The sequence below is a fragment of the Notechis scutatus genome, chromosome 2 (genome assembly GCF_049901735.1).
Source record: "Notechis scutatus isolate UNSWTSFEM ecotype Mainland chromosome 2, rNotScu1.2, whole genome shotgun sequence".
Lineage (NCBI taxonomy): Eukaryota > Metazoa > Chordata > Lepidosauria > Squamata > Elapidae > Notechis > Notechis scutatus.
In genome coordinates, this window is record NC_142010.1 from 154,356,811 (window position 1) to 154,373,967 (window position 17,157).

At 40.1% G+C, this 17,157-nt stretch overlaps 1 protein-coding gene across 5 annotated transcripts in view; it reads right to left on the minus strand.

The window, feature by feature from the left end:
* Positions 1-14,313, minus strand: part of G6PD (glucose-6-phosphate dehydrogenase) — an 18,708-nt gene extending 4,395 nt beyond the window's left edge. Inside the window, exons 1-9 of one of the 5 annotated variants that reach the window (XM_087956929.1) lie at positions 13,764-13,942; positions 12,966-12,994; positions 12,592-12,737; positions 4,325-4,362; positions 4,132-4,240; positions 3,697-3,914; positions 2,840-2,998; positions 2,397-2,522; positions 112-205 (exon numbers count right to left, since the gene is read on the minus strand). In XM_087956929.1, coding sequence (XP_087813055.1) covers positions 112-205; positions 2,397-2,522; positions 2,840-2,998; positions 3,697-3,914; positions 4,132-4,240; positions 4,325-4,362; positions 12,592-12,737; positions 12,966-12,994; positions 13,764-13,819 — 975 coding nt within the window. In that variant the 5' untranslated portion in view covers positions 13,820-13,942. Of the gene's footprint in view, positions 1-111; positions 206-2,396; positions 2,523-2,839; positions 2,999-3,696; positions 3,915-4,131; positions 4,241-4,324; positions 4,363-12,591; positions 12,738-12,965; positions 12,995-13,201; positions 13,697-13,763 lie in introns of those variants that run through there. The other 4 variants (XM_087956928.1, XM_026676163.2, XM_087956932.1 and 1 more) reach the window with 4 other exon arrangements.
* Positions 14,314-17,157: the final 2,844 nt, after the last annotated feature.

Below are 17,157 nucleotides of genomic sequence, written 5' to 3' on the forward strand. Positions count from 1 at the left end.
CCTAAATTGAGGTATAAGGAAAGCAGATGGAAATTTAAGGAGGCTCAACAGCCTGAGCAGCAAAATGCACTTTTGCCCAAAGGCACTGAGTCAGAAGAACCAGGATCCTACCTTTTCATCACGGACATCATTAGAGTTGGTAGAAGTTGGTTTCTCCATAGCTACCAGACAAAGCATCTGAAGAAGATGATTCTGCATAACATCCCTACAGAAGTAGCAGGAACATGTTTTGATTACAGCTGTGGACAGCCATCCCATATTATTATGACTATTATAGTTGCTACACAATCAGCCAGATTGAGTCCTTCTCAAGGACTGGGATAGGCAGATGCTTTATGTTGTTTAGAATAGAATAGAATAGAATAGAATAGAATAGAATAGAATAGAATAGAATAGAATAGAACAGAACAGAATACTTTATTGGCCAAGTGTGATTGGACACACAAGGAATTTGTCTTGGTGCAAATGCTCTCAGTGTACATAAAAGAAAAGATACATTTGTCAAGAGTCAAGAATCATAAGGTACAACACTTAATGATAGTCATAGTCAAAAGTATCTAAAGGCTGCAAGCTGTTCCAAGCAAAGCTGCCTTTCTCCATTTGTTTTTAGTCTTCATATATCAAATTCATCTGCAGTTAGAATCTTCTATCTCATACTATCTCTTTCCTTCAACAGCAGAAAGAAATTTGAGAATACACCATTGCAGTTTGTAGAGGGAAGACAATGCTTCTATATGGGAAGAAAGGATCCTCCACATAGAAAATCAACATGGTTAATCTAGCTTTCTCTTTAACATGCTAGTTCTCAAACTACAGGGTAGTAGAAAAAAATGAGTCATTGGATGGATAAAAATTGCTAAAAAAAAAAAAAAAGGAAGTGGGGACAGTTGCAAAGGAAATGGTAAGCTTTTGGTAAGCTTTCACAGCCAGCCAAAATTCCCTCCCTTTATTTTTCACTTTTAGAAATTAGCTGAAAAATGAGACAATTGTGAAAAATGTTTTGCAGTCATCACTAGGTATAGATTTATTAAATATTACTGAAAACTCCACATATCCCCCAATAGCTTGTATTTAGCTCTGCAATTTGAATTAGCAGCTATCATATTTGCATGTTAGCTACTGCATTCTACCCAGATGCACAGAAACTTGGGTAAAGAGCTTTTTTTTTTCAGTAGTCCTGCAGCTGCTGGCCCTGGGTGCTCACCAAGTCCTGAGTTGCGTAGCACACTTGTCATCAGATGTCCAGGAACTCCAACACCTGGCATAATCCTTGTTGACCTGGAACAATGACTAATTGGCATGAGTTTGGGTAAATTACACCCCACCATACTGTTTGTGGGGGAAATATTTTTTTTTCAATTGCTCATTTGTCAGCTAATCTCTAAAAGTGAAAAATAAAGGAGGGGACTTTGGGGAGCTGAGAAAGTTATTAAGCATCTCTTCTGCAACTCTTCCCTTTCCTTTTTTTATCAATGTTTCCCATTAAATAGGACATTTTTTTTCTGGTATCCTGTAATTTGAAAACTAGCATGTTAAAGAGAAAGTTAGTTTGTGTTGATTGTCCATGTGTAGGATTCTTTCTTCCCAGGTACAGGTAATCCTTGACTTACAACCACAATTGAACCCAATATTCCTATTGATAAGTGAGATATATAAGTGAGTTTTGCCCTTATTTTACAACCTTTCTTGCCACGATTATCAATTGAATCTGGCCTCCCCATTGACTTTACTTGCCAGAAGGTTGCAAAAGATGATCACATGACCAGAGGGCACTACAACCATCATAAATATGCATCAGTTGCCAAAGCATCTGAATGTTGATCAATGACCATTGGGATGCTGCAACGGTCATAAGTGTGAAAAACAATCATAAGTCGCTTTTTTCAGTGCCATTGTGATTTTGAACGGTCACTAAATGAACAGTTGTAGGTCCCTGTACAGACTGCATTCTGTTGAAGAATGCCTTTCTGCTGGTGAAGGAAAAGGGTGTTTTTGTATCCAAATATTATATGGGTCATTTACTGTATTAACACACTGGTTTGCCAAAAAAATGGCCAGTAGCCCAAAGAGAGCATCACATCGCACCTCTCCAACCTCAACTCCAGCACATATTTTTTTTTGAAAAAAAGGTTTTAACCAGCACAATTAATAAAACAAATGTTAAACTCAAAAGAAAATAATAGAAATCATACAAAAGACTTTTTAAAACATCCTGAAACAAACTAGGAAAGCAAAAAAAGAAAAAAAATTACCTTTAATAATATACTTATTAATAGTCGTTGGCTTACTAATACATACACTACTATAATATAATGAATAAAATTGGTCTTTGTAAAAATACCAGGAAATCTCTGCCATGCCAACACCTATTGCTGTATCTCAGCCCCAACACTTACCGAATAATGCCAAACTCATCAAAGTAGCCTCCCCGTCCCTCTGTGCCAAATGGCTCTTTGAAAGTCAGAATGACACAGGCCACATTGTCACGGTTCCAGATAGGGCCAAATATCCGGTTTCCAAATCTATAAAGGCAACCAAAGGTGATCTGAGTCAGAAGCTGCAAAGGAGAGGTCTCTCAGTCAATCAAACCGTAGGGCCTCTAATTTTATAGCCGAGCCTTCCCCACCCGACAATGCTCTTGTGCACACCCTATAAAAATAACACCTTGGTGGTGGTATTAAGGTTACTGAAAGCTTCCACGCAGCAAGATTCAGGTTTTAAGGAGTTTGGTTCAGGGTAAACAAGTGAAGGTAAATCTGATCTGTGTAGCTGCTTATCTGGGCCCTGCATAGATCCACTTGGTGGCCTATCTTCACCACTCCCAGGTTTTTTATTTTACCTGAGCACCATCAGGTTCTGCACCATCTCCTTGCCCAGGTAGTGGTCAATGCGATAGATCTGGTCCTCTCTAAACAGTGCCGACATGTGATTGGACAGATCATTGGAGCTATCCAAGTCCTTGCCAAAGGGCTTTTCCACAATCAGCCGATTCCAGCCACTTGAGATTTGGGACAGAAAGAAGACAGAGTTTGTCTGTGAACCATATAAGCACAGGTGAATGAAGCCAAGGGAGGCTGCTTCAAAGTAATACCATCCACATTCTGCTTCAAACATCATTGAAAAACTCTGAAGATGAAGCAGCCTTCTCTGAATATGTATATGATACTATCATGTTGGCATTTTCTGATTCCAATAGCCTTAAAGTCCTCCGACACTGCTTGCATTTTTGCAGCCTTAAACAGAAAAAAGCCACTCTTTTTTCCTCTACTATTTTACTCCTTTAGTATAGGAACAAGCTTTTTTTTTTTTTTTCCCAAAAATGGTTAATATAAGGACACATTGACAGATTCCTCATTCTTCCTACTTAGGAAACTTAAAAAAAAAATAGCAAGAGTTTTGTCTAGTGGGGGACTGATGGCTGCAATCAAGTAGGAGATGATTTACAACTGATTCCAAGGAAGGAAAACCATTTATTTTCTCACGGTGTGACTTGTCCCCTTTCTTCTTAAAGGGCACTTATGCTGGCAGTATTTTTTAACTATGCTTTGTGTTGGTCGGGGTTTGGCATCAGCTCCATTTCCTATGCCTCCTGTCAAATACAGCCTCCTCTGACACTGAATGCGTACAAGCTCGCTTTTCTTGAGACTCACTGCTTTCTGTTATCCCTCAGTAAGTCACCCAGGTTCCAAAACTTACACAGAGCTCAAGCAGGCCTTCTGGATGTGCGTAGTGACTTCCTTGTAGACACTGGGGGGGAGAGCCAGGTAGAAGAGACGGTTTGCTTTCTCTCCATTGTGAAGGGCGTTCAGGTGGGCATTTAGCCTTTCAAAAGAGGCCTGGTCATCATATTTGCCTGAGATGTATGAATTACGAGCAAAGAAATCATCCAGTTTTTTTTCTTCCTCGGGGCTGGCCTAAAACAAGATCAAGACTTGTTATCCTGCAAAAAAAAAATGAGTAATAATTCTTTCCTATAGATGTCTTTCTCCCCTACCACTGCCTATGGCAGCAGCTGTCTATCAGGGCTCGTCTGGCAGGGTGGATCTAGTTCTATACATTCTGACTTTTAGCAGCATTACAGCAAAGCCCAAGCACATACTCATCGTCCCAGGAAGGCCAGAGGTCTCTCACCTTGAGATATGGGTGGCTCTGTTTGCGGATATCAGCAACTGTGAGCTGGGATCGGGCATAACCCACCACATAGGTGTCATCAGGAAGCAGCCCGTCACGATACAACCACCTGGGCAGGAAATCAAGCTAGTCATTAAATCAAGCCAGGTACAAGAAGCATGAAGAATCTTCCTGAGCAGCAAAATGGACCTACCAGATAGTTGGATAGATCTTCTTCTTGGCTAGGTCACCCTGCAGATGGAAGAGAGAGGGAAAAGGCCATTGGTTGATTTTTGAAGAGATGAACATGTGCACAGAACTGATTTTATGCTCTTATGTCTCTGAAATTGGAAACCAAGTGGCTAGGAGCGAACACCTACTCTTGCCCTGGATTCAGTCCTTGGGAGATCACAGAGGCAGGACAAACTGAGAAACATCTATTTCGATCACGGGATTCATAGCATCCTATGATACACACACTGAGAATAACTATATGTCCATATCAACTCCTTTATCGATGATAATTAGTCAGCAATTAGTGTATTGAAATAGACTAGAGCATAAAACAGGAATCCTTATTCTCCTTTCCACATTCTCTCCTTCTGTAAAGCTTTATTTGTTTTCCAAAGACTCCTTTGCAATCAGACTTTGGGGAATATTTGAGAGAAAGAAATGCTTGCACCCAAAACACTGGTTTAATTCCATGCTCTACTTTGTGCCTGCAAGACTGAAATGCTGCAGCATCCTGGAGCTGAAGAAGAGCCTGATTTTCATTGTACTTCACCTCCCTGACACAAGTCCTTTATTCCTGCGTTGCGCCTGGCACTACCACACTGCTCCAAAAGGCCCTGGCACTTGCCTTACTGATTCACTGGATGGCAAGCACAGTGGTTGGTGGCCATTGGTGCTGGCTGCAAAGATGCCAAGTCATGACATCTCAGCATGCTGCCACCCACGCCGTGGGCTCTTAGCCCAGTTCCATCACACCCTTGGCTGCCAGGCTGCCAAGCAGCAGAATGTACAAATTCTAGTGAATAAAGCCAGAGGCAGAATAAAGCCTAGCCGGGGCTCCATTGTGTCAGCACTAACTAGCACCTCCCCCAGCACCTGATTCAAAGGTGAATCAAAGGCAGGATCTCACCCCTGGACACTCAGGCTGGGGGAGAGGCAATAGTTCAGAACATGCAAAAGGACCTTACTACGTCTGTGCTGGTGCCCCAATTACTGTCAACAGAAAGTTGTCTGTCTGGTTTCTGGAAGTCCACCTTTTTCTGCAAAGCTATTGGATCACCCCTTTAATCTTCATCCCTCACCTAGAGTACAGCCTAAACAAGGGCACCTGGATTTGGTTACATTCATTTAATGTCTGGCATGTCTATCCTCTGTAATTTATATTAATTCTATTATTAAAAACTAAGTCTCTAGATTGGGAAAGGGTATATATTTCTTTTGTATTATGAAATTCTTCATATTATGAAAAGCTATCAGTGGGATGTTACTATATATTGCACAATTGCTTGGGGATTAGCAGAGTAGAAGAAATGGATGATTGCCCTTACAAGAAATGAAGCCACTCAAATATTTTGTGGCGAGTGTCTCTGGATTCCAGGCGGAAGAGGAACCAAGGGTTCCGTGTTAGTCTAGCATTTATATTATCACCCACTACTCTAATCATAAGATCTAGATCACAGAGGTTATTCTGGAGTGATCTGCTACCATGTATTCCTCATACAAAGTTTAATAATGCAGAGCATAAAACTGACAGTACAATAATGGTTCTAGATGGTGGACATAGAATTAAAATCATATCGTTAAGTTAAAGTTCTGTTTAAAATATTAAACACACAAATTCTTGATGGTTTATTTATGACCCTTAAATACCATTCTTCTTACTATTTATCATAGGAAGATAGTGGGAATTAGTAATTCTTCCCAGCAGGACAGAATATAGTGACTACAATAACACCAATTTTATTTGTGTTGTACCACTGGTAGTCCGTCACAATAGAAAACAGCATACTAGTAGAAGTTTCAGGCAGAAATATCATTAAGGCTCAAAAGATTAAATTGGGCATGTTAAAAGAGTTTTGGATTACTAATCTAAAGCAACAATTCAAACGAAAAGAAATAATACAGAAATTGTAGTGTATATGGCCAGGCTTAACAACAAAAGCTAAGAGCTACCATTTTTCACAGAGGAGAAATAAGAAAAATAGTTTTTATGTAGGAATTCGCTTCGATAGCTAAACAAAGAACAGGTATTACAAGAAAAAGCAGCAAGAGGCAGCACAGGATATTTCACTGTATCTTTACTTCCCTTGCAGTAACCACATAGCTTTAAGATTGACAGGAACCCAAAACAAAGCTGTCCTCAGATGGAGTCCAGCATTAAATTACATTTCCAGAAAATTTAGAAATTGCATAAGCTAAAGTGTTGGTTTTTTTTTAATTTTACGCCATTTAGAGTTTTCTCTGTAATGAAACGATTATTTTTTGGCACTTGGCCTAAATCACTCTGCTTCACTCTCTTCTGGTTTTTAAGAGTCTAGTGTAAAATTAGGGATGCTGTGGGCTTTGAAGTAAGTATGGGCAAGCATGTCCCAGCTGCTGGTGCTTCCTTAAAGCAGCCATGTTTTTCCTAGATTCATAGGTAGCTGTGCTAAGAAAACAGGCATTTGAGATAAGGAGAGGTTAACATACGGTGAGAAGTTGCTTTGGAGCAAGCAAGGATGTGCTGTCACTAGCTTCTTACCTCAAACATATATTTTTCTGGGATTACTGAGTCAGGTGAACACATGAAAGGATACAACTTGTATAATGAGATAGCAACAGGTGCAGGATGCAAGGCCAGGCACTTTTTTTTTTACTTCAGATCTAAAGTGCTGTGTATTTTTTTATTTACAATGCTCCATTTAATAAAAGCCTTTAGATTTCCAAGTAGATTGAAATTTTGCCTCTGTAATTATTGTTAGAAGCAGCCTAAATATTAACTAAATATTATCTAATATCATTAGTTGCTTTAAACTATGAATGTAAATAAGTCAGTTTTGTGCTTTTAAATGTATGAAACTCTTATTTCAATACTATAATTTGTATGCTTACTACCAGAAGGATTGTATTTGTCCTGACAAAAAACTGAAGGTGTAGAATAATCAAGATTGAATGAATTTCTTGGAATGCCTGAATTCTTGTGGACATGTTTATGAATTATTCCTCTAGAAAGTACTTTAATTACAAGAAATTCTCCCTGGATAATAATTCATAGACGCCATATCTACAAGAATTTAGGCATTCCAGGGTAATCTATGTTGACAAATCTGATTTTTTGTGACATTTGTTCCTATCTGATCTGTTGACAGGCTTGCCATTGATATCCCGCTCTTCCACACACACTTGCAGTCATAGGATGTATTGCCACAAGCCAAAAATCTCTACCTCATTTTATGTTGGATGTCCTATAAATATGCATATGGGAAATTCTTGTCCTATCATTTGTCCGTGCAGCCTGTTCTTTGTGATCTTCCCTTATATCCCTGATTCATTTAGCTTCCCTTTTGTCAGATTCATTTAACTTCCTTTTTGTCAGTTTCCTGACAAACTGCAGCCATGCTCTACTGCACTTGCTAAAGATGCCTTGACCCTCAGAAGCTCCCAGCTTTTGCAATATTCAACCCACATTGGAAGCTCTTTATCTACTATAAACATTGATCTATCAATTATTCTGCTTTGATCTAGGCCAAAAAGATGTGAAACATCTGGGGCACATGAGGTTTACAACTGGATGGAGTTCAAATACATCTCTCTCTCTCTCTCTCTCATTTTTCACCAGTAGATGAGGTGATCTAACTTCTTTCCTAAATCTAGCCAGTCATCGCCCTTTAACATTGCTCCCTAAAAAGATATTATCTAGTGGAGTTCAGCAGGTGGATACTAAAGCTAAACACTTTAAAAGGCTTAAGTGCCATTAATCTGCTTATGTGTTAACTAATGGGTATGTGTCAATTTTAATCAGTAGTTTTGCAAATTAATTGCATATTTTACTTGGTGTTTATTTTCTTGCATTCCCACGACATGCACTGACATTAAAAAAAAAAAATGCCACCTTTGGGGTTTTCTGTAGGGGAGAATGATTATTTATTTAGTGTATGGAATCTACAGAGGTCATGCAATCACTGATATACAAATCTAATAGAGAGAATGGTTAGGGTTAAGGATAAATGGGTTGCTTAGGAAAGCCATTAAAAGCCTTCCAAACCAGTTTTGGACTCCAAATATTGTCAATTATTTTGGAAGTAGCTCTTGATATCTATAAAATATGGAGTGTGGCCTATGTGTTGCCCCAACTGAAGTGGTAAACAGCAACATGGCAGTGGTGGTGGTTGTGACTTTTATCCCATATTTATTTTTGTATACCAGTAATTCAAAACAACTTATATAATGCTATTTTCCCCAAAACAACAGCACTGTCAGGTGGGTTGAGCTAAGAGACTGACTCAAAGTAACCCACTGGAACTGAGCCTCCCACTTTCTAGCTCACCGTGTTACTCACTACACCAAATTAGTTCTTATCAAAAGTCTGAAGACTACAATGCCAGGAAGAACATAACTGAACAAGGTATTTTCAGTTACTGAGATTTCAACTCACAATAACTTATAGGCTGCATTTATATCTCTCTTTACAATCTATTCTAGAGGGAATCCAAAGAGGGCTTAGTGCCTTTTATTCAAGAGAATTTGTGAGCTTTTAGTTCTTGAAGTCCCTCTCACAAATACCACTAAAGAGGAAATAAACTCTGGAAATTGCCGACTTTCATGTGATTCTATGTTCAGGGACTGAGCCTCTCAGACAGTGCTTTCACTCAAACATGGATGCTTAAACAGACATTAATCTCAGGCTGGTCTTAACATCTGATAGGAGTTGACATAAAATCAATTTATGTGATGTGACAGAATGTCGGAATGACCTCAGATGGCCGAGGAAAGACATGCTGTCTAGAGAACAATCAGATAAAAGGTGGAAGCAAAGAAAGAAATCCAGGAAAGTTCCTCCCTAAGTTAACAGGTTGCAAAAGAGAAAGCAGGAGATTTGTACTTTCAGATTGCAAGATTCTATTAATGTAGCTTTACAATAAATAGAATTTAACTCATTTGGTTGTTTATTGTTTGTGTACATGACAAGGCTGACATGTGCATAGTGGCTCTTCAGGCTATACTAAATATTTTTAAAAAGCTACTTTGCAATACAGCAATGAATCCTCTTCTTTTGAATGGTTAAAGCAGCTGCAAAACGGCTGTGTATGCAGTTTGCACATGAAAACAGCCAAGAGCAGATTCCACAGCAACCACATAAGCTTGATGAATAAACACATCTGCTTTCACCACTTGAAAAGTAGTGCTCCCACGCCTGGTGAAGTGTGGCCTTCAAACTTCATAGCTACTTGGTACAGCTCCATTGGTACAATTGACAATTGGTAAATACATAGATATCCAGGAACAAATGGTAGTAAGGCCTATTCTTCAGCTACACCCTATTGCACCAAATCAGAAAGAGAAGTGCACTAGAAAGAAACAGATGAAGCTGCCCAGAAGACAAACTTCCTTCTTTGACTTAAGGAAAGCGGCACACTTTAATTTCCTCATTACTCAGCATAGACTAGAGTTTCTCCTTCTGTTTAGTTCACTACTCAGTAGTCTTGCCTCTCACCCTTCCAATCTGCTGCAATCTTGCAATTCTGAAGCCTCCCCATTACAAAATTTAAAAACTTGCATTGAAGGGGGAAGTTGTTTCTTTTGTCACCCTCCCCCCCGCTTTTATTTTTTTTTCTCTTTTGCCCTTTTTTTTTGCACTTCGTACTTTTTTCTTTCTTAATATTTTATTTAGTTTGCATACCATTTTTTTAATCTTTGTATTTTTAAACTTCAATAAATATTATTTAAAAAGCAGGATTAAAAAAACCACATAGCCACCACACCCATGCCACTCTAAAGAAAGCGCAGGACAATTTTAGACATATTGTGCAGGTTACCAAACCATAAGGTTCAGATGCAATTCAAATTACATGAAACATAGGCGGTATTTGGATAGGGAAGAATTTCAGGAAAAGCCACTGTTGTGGAATGCTGTGTAACACTTAGAAGAACCGTGTTGATTGCCATGATCATTGGGTGTCTACTTATAAGAAAGGGGAACCCTGATCAATCGAAAAGCAAAGATTTTTACAGAAGTTGAGAGCTAGAAGGCGGTGAATCTTAAGGATTTGATTGAGTGGCCAGTTTGAGGAAGCTAGGAAGATCCTTGTCAGTGTACCTGGGGTTATTCTATTGTTAGGCAAAACGGGCCTCTCAGGAGGCAGCCATTGAGGAAGTCCATTGTTAAAGGTGATGGCCTGTTGAGATCATCAGCTGTTGGAGAATGAAAGATGGCAATTCTTTTGTAAGGGATACTTTTGAGCTGCACTGGTGAGGCTTCTATTCTTTGGTTTGATAGGATTGCAGGGGCTTTGTCTGGGGCAGAAAGGGTCAATTTGAATCTGATGGGATTAGGCAAAGAATGGAGTTTGTGTTTGAGCCCGGTCATATCTAAAAGATGGGGGTTGTATGTTGCACTATACAGAGGTCCAGTTGAGTAACTAAAGTGTCCAGAGACAGAACAAAGCCCAGTGACATTCACCTTCAACAGGGATGTAACTGTATACACAAGGCACAAAAGCACAAAGTTATCTTCAAGATGCTATTGTATTTACTTAAGAGCTCCATCCTTCATTCTTTTGTATTATTCTACTTCACCTCCTGATTGCCTTCTCCATTAAAGTAGCATGATTTTTAACTGTAGCCCCAAATCTGGAACTTGTTATGTTTGTGGAATTACAGGCTGTAATTGTGACAACATGGCTGGACAAGATGGGAATTGTAGTGCAATAGAGAGCCAGTTTGGGGGTTGTAACATAATACTTAAATTCTGAGCATGTACAACATATTTTTCTTTTGCATGAGCAACTGCATCTTATCTTTACAAAATTGAAGAGGCTCTCCAAGGTTTATGGCAGGATTATTGTATGTTTCTCTCCCCTCCTCATTAGTTTACATTAAATGTGCCCTACATCATCCTTAACAGTTTAAATTTTCATGTATTTTCTAGCAATATCCTGGTAGCATCTTTAAATTCTAATTACTACTCTTATTTTATTGTCCTTAAACATGTTCATTCTTAGTTTCTCATTGAGAATAATATAGTCTTGGCTAACAAATAAATAATAAATAAAATGTCAACTACAAAATATGAAAACTATATGAAAAAACTCACAGTACATTCTTAAGAATTTCACTTCATGAGAATAATAGTTATTGCTCCTGAATAGTATTACACAGCCAGGCAAGTTAAGACACTTAGAATATGGATTTTGAATGAAAAGGAAAAGTGATTAAAAATAATTAAAACAATCTAATACAGTAGAAATGAGCCGTAATTGCAGATATCCAAACTATAATATAATACCACTTAATGTTTGAGGGGGAAAAGGGTGAGGAAGATTTTTTGGGGGGAGGGAAGGGGGGGCTCTTAAAACACTTTTTTCTGGGTTTGTCTCTTTCATCTAGTATAAATTTTATTTTTTGTAAGGTGTTTATTCTGTTCTCTTTTCTTTTTTTTTTTCGTGCTGCTTTCCAAAAAAATAAGGAAACAAGAAAAAAAAGAAAAGATTGTCCACTGCTGAAACATGTCTGTACAGAACATTTTGTATTTATAATTAAAAGACTAAGAAGCACATTCATGTTTATAGGACGAATGGGCTGATCTTTACAGCATCTCATCAAACCCAAAGCATGTATGGGTTAATTACCTGGCCCTTAAACATACTCAACATTTCCCCACCCTTCCAACAAGGGCTGCTGACCACACACTTCATATGTGCTGTGTTGTACAACCATACTGTCTTTACAAATAACCTTATAAAGGGCAGAAAGGCAAGGTGCTATATACTAATAAGCAGTTTGGCTGCTTTACCTATGACTAATTTGAGGCCAGTTTAAGTCAGCAAGCACAATGTCTGCATCAACCCCACCCTACCCCCACTTCAATTTCTGAAAGGGGTGATGCTAGATCCGAGGCCAGAAGTATACAAGCAGGCCAAAGAAGGATCAATACATCAGAGGAGTGCAATTTTGGAAATACAGGAAGGACAATTTAATTAAAAGGAACTGTTCTTTCCAATGCAGTCCTTTTGAAGCAGGGGACAGAATTACATATACTACCAGTTACAAGACAGTCATCAAAGCAGAATCTCTGTGACAAATCCTCACTTTCCCCCTATAAAATGGAGAAAATTACTTCTATTTCTGGCGCCCACATGGCAGAATTGAGTTAGCAGAAAAATGCCTCTGTTGCTAAACTATAGCATACTTAATAAACGTAAACTTCTTGGATTTATAATACAACAGACATGCTCCATGAAATCCTGCTTAGCCCAAAGGAAAGAAACTCACTGATGCTCCGAAGATGATGAAGATGTGGGTATCCGATTTGAGGAAGTCATTCCCCTGGCAGAGCTCTTCACGGAGCATCTCACAGATGTCAGCTGCAGACAGCCTGGTGAGTGGCAAGCGGCGACTCATGTTGGCAGTATTGTTTCCTGAGAAGAAAAGGGATGGTCAGGTAAAACTCCTCCTACCTTCATGCCCTCCCAATCCAAAAAGTGTTATCCAGGTGAGCAACCCTCTCCATTCCTCCATGCCAGGCCAGCCATTATGCTAGGCTGATATCCAAGCCACAAGTCTCAACTTGCAGTAGGAAGTTCAGCCTCCATAATTCTGGCAGGATGCATTGTGCAAGTGTTGTCAACAGGTTCCCATGTACATACCTTGGCCTGAAGTCCTGCTGCTTGGCAGGCTGATCCAAGAAAATTAAAAACAAAATGCTAATTGTATAAATTGAGTGACTACTCTCCTTTTTTTTTACAGTACTAAAGTTACATAACTTTTTTTTAAAAAAAAGCAGGCAGTGGAATGCAAGAAAAACGAGGAAGTAACCGAATTTCCCGGTAAGACGTGAAATGCACGGAACGATCAGCTTGCTGGAGCTGAGACTCTGGCCAACCTTTTCAAGCAAATTAGCAAAGAGATCCTAGGGAACCTCATAGGTGTCACATTGTCTTCCGCCATAAGCGAGGAACAGAGGATTACTTTCAGGTCTGTCCGCGATCTGGTTCCTTCTCTTCCTTTAACCCCCTCCCTCTTCATCCCGATCCTGCCCGAAGCCGAGCATCCTTGCTCTTCCTCGCCTCCAGGGCTTCGCTTTGTCCACTGCGCGCAAATTCGGTGGAGTGCGTGCAGGGGCGCGGCGGTTCTTTACTCAGCCACAAAAGGGGGTCCAGTAGTTTCTCACGCTGGAAACTTTTGCTACACCCCCCCACTCCCCTCGACCGCCTCTCCTCTTCTTGTTCCGCTTACTATAGGTAGGGGAGAAAACCGGCGGCGGGGACCGAAGACAGGGAAGTGGGAATAAACCCGCGCTTTTCTTTTCTTTTTTTCCCCCCTACAGGGCAGCTCGCTTGCAAACCTCTTGGAAGCTCAGTTCACCTCCCCATTCCCCCACCCCTTTCATCCGGGTTTCTCTTCCAGACAGCCGGCCGCCCACCCACCCCTGCAGCCCCAAATACCTGCTCCCGGTCTCGGCTGAAGCTGCTCTACTTCTCCCGCTGGCGGAGCTCCCCATCCCCCGCCCCTTTCGCTCCTCCGGCGCTGACAAGGAGGCCTCGCCCGCCTCTTGAGGCAAGTCCAACCCCTCCCAGCCGGAGCTGCCGGCTCGGAAGCGCCGGAGCCAATCGAGGGAGCCGCCGAATGCTCAGCTCCGTGAGCTTCTTCCGCACGGTGGGCCGGGCTCTTTGCAACGGAGCCTGTTTCGCGGGATGGGGCGGGCGAGGGGACTTAGGTCTTAGGTAATGAAAGCCCCCCCCGCCCTCCCCCCAGCCCCTCCCTCCGGAGACTTGATCCCTTTTGAGGGAAGCGTCGATACAGCAGCCTCGAGAGATTTCCTGAGGAGATGGAATTCCGTTCCCGGAACTCCCCGGGCAACATTCCAAAGACCATGATGCTGGCTGGGGATTCTGGGAGGAAGTCCAGCACATGGGAGAGGCAGAGGCTCGGGCCGCTTGCTACACTACCGTGTCCCGCGGTTGTGGACTCGCCTTCTTCACCTCGTTACATTTGAGAAAGTGGACCTAGAGGAGACGCATAAAAAGCATCCGCTTGTGCAATGAGATCATATGTACTTGACCGTAAAGGAGGTTAGGAACTCCAATCCAAAATAGATTTCTTCGTTCAGCGCTCCAAGGCTTGGGGTTGTTGCAATAAATCACTGAGCTATATTTAGAAGAAAGTCTGCTACGGAGAAAGTGGACTTCTGAAGGCAAGCTGTTCCATTGGTTGATTGCTCTCACTGTCAGAAAATTTCTCCTTATTTCCAGGTTCCCTCCTTGATCAGTTTCCATCCATTATTCCTTGTCTGGCTTTCAGGTGTTTTGGAAATTAGCTTGACCTCCTCCTCTCTTGGTAGCCCCTCAAATATTGGAACACTGCTACCCTGTCTTCCCTGGTCCTTCTCTGCACTAGACTAGCCATGCCCAGTTCCTGTAACCATTCGTTGTATGTTTTAGCCTCCAGTCCCCTAATCATCTTGGTTGCCCTCCTCTGCACTCTTTCTAGAGTCTCAACATCTTTTTTATAGTTTATTTTTTATTTATATTTATTTATTATTTATATTGTGACCAAAACTGGATGCAGTATTCTAGGTGTGGTTATAGAATGGTATTAGTACCTCACTTGATCTTGATTGTATCCCTCTGATAATGCAATTTAGGATTGCATTGGCTTTTTGGCTGCTGCTTCGCACTGTTGGCTCATGTTTCATTTGTTGTCTACTTAGATGCCAAGATTCATCTCAAACTTATTACTATTAAGCCTGGTTTCATCCAGTCCATATGTGTACTTTTGGTTTTTCTTACCTAAATGTAAGACTTCACTTTTCTCTACATTAAATTTCATTTTGTTAGATAGGGCCCAGTGTTCAAATCTATCAAGATCCATCTGGATCTTGAGCCTATTATCTAGGGTGTTGGCTATTCCTGCCAGCTTAGTAAATTCCCCTTCTATTCCCTCATCTAAGTTGTTTATTAAGATATTGAAGAGTACTGGGCCTAAGATGGAACGTTGTGATACTCCACTGCTTACTTCAGTCCATTTAAATGTAGTACCATTAAGATCTACTCGTTGAGTACGGTTTGTCAGCCAATTACAAATCTATCTGATGCTCTCTATCCCACTTTTTTCTAGCTTACCAAGAAGTAGGTTGTGGTCTACTTTGTCAAATGCCTTGCTGAAGTCTAAGTATATTATGTCATTCATTTAGCAAATGTTCGAAGTTATAGTGGCAGTGCTCCTCACATTCGAAGAAAGTGACAACTGCTCCTCACATTTGTGATCGTTACAGCTTCCCCACCATCACCTGATCAAAAATTGGGTGCTTCGCAATGGCCATGCATTTACAACAGTCAGACCAGGTGATTGCAATTTGCGATCTTCACAATTGATTTCCAATGAGCATAGCCAATGGGGGAAGCTGAATTTGCTTAACAGCTACAGTATTCACTTAATAACTGCAGTGATTCACTTAATAGTCATGAAGAAAGAGGTCATAAAATCCTGCATGTCTCAATAACTGTCATATTTAACAAATGGGAAATTATGGTCCTAATTGTGATTGTAGGTTGGGGTCTAATTGGATCTGTCTGTAGTAATCACTAGGCAATACCTCAAGGGTTCACACATGATGCTAAGTAAATGTTTTTTGAACAAGCTAAACTTCCCTGGGTTTATTCAGTTTATTGAGAAAGGGGTAGGGGTTTGGTTTAGTTTAACAAGTTGTATAAACTTAGCCATCTTTTGTGTTATAAACTTGTATTTTTGTATATCTGCTGATGATTAAATATCAAGCTACTTTCACATCTGCCTAGTACAGTGTTTGCCCAGTACTTATTCTAGCTTGTGAACCCAGATAGCATGGTTTAGAATCATGCCTTGTGATCCAGCACAGGGTTCCCCAAAGTGGTCAGATGAGATTATCGGTTATGATTATTACTCATAGTACTATAAGTTAAAGTAGTAGTTATTACATTATTTCCTTAAAATAAATGTTTGGAGACCAATAAGCAATTTGAAACTTCATGAAGGGATTGCTGAGATGAAGAGTTTGAGGGCCCCTAAACGTAAACCCAGTCATTGTATCTTATATAAGGTAATTTGGTTAAAAATATCCCATTTTATTTTATTTATTTATATCCCCCTTTTATTATTTTAATAGATAACTCAAGCAGCGAACTAAGCTCTTTCCTCCTCCTCTTTTCCCAACAACAACAACCCTGTGAGGTGGGTTGGGCTGAAAGAGAGTGACTGACCCAAAGTCATCCAACCAGCTTTCATGCCTCAGACAAAACTAGAATTCATGGTCTCCTGTTTCTAGCCTGGTGCCTTAGACACTAAATCAATGAATCCATGAAACGGATTATAATTCCTGTTTCAAAACATGTTGCCACTGCATTCTGAAATTCTTCTAATGATAACAGGTATGTGCAGTTATTTGATGGAGTACAGTCTTGTTCTTCCTTTTATTCAGAGCAATAGAACAGAAAATGTTTATTCAGCTCAATTTATTTTAGTAAGATTACAAAAGGAAATGAATAGTCCCTAAATTATGTGCCCAAAAGGAAGATTAATGCTAGATGCCCAGACAGTTAGGATTGAATTTATTTTGTATATTATTCATTCTTAATTATTTTCTTCTCTCTCAGAAATGAGCCTCATTTTTAAGTGGACATCATTATTGTCTTGTAGTATTTCTGCAAAATTGAGTAAAATAGTAATTACATCTGACCATAGGTTTTTTTTGCCTTTTTTTAGTGCTATATATAGCTCAAGCTGTATAGAAAGGTAGGTGAATAACTGCCAAAGATGTTTTGGGGTGTGAATGTATTTCTCCTGGAAAAGAAAGAGCAAATT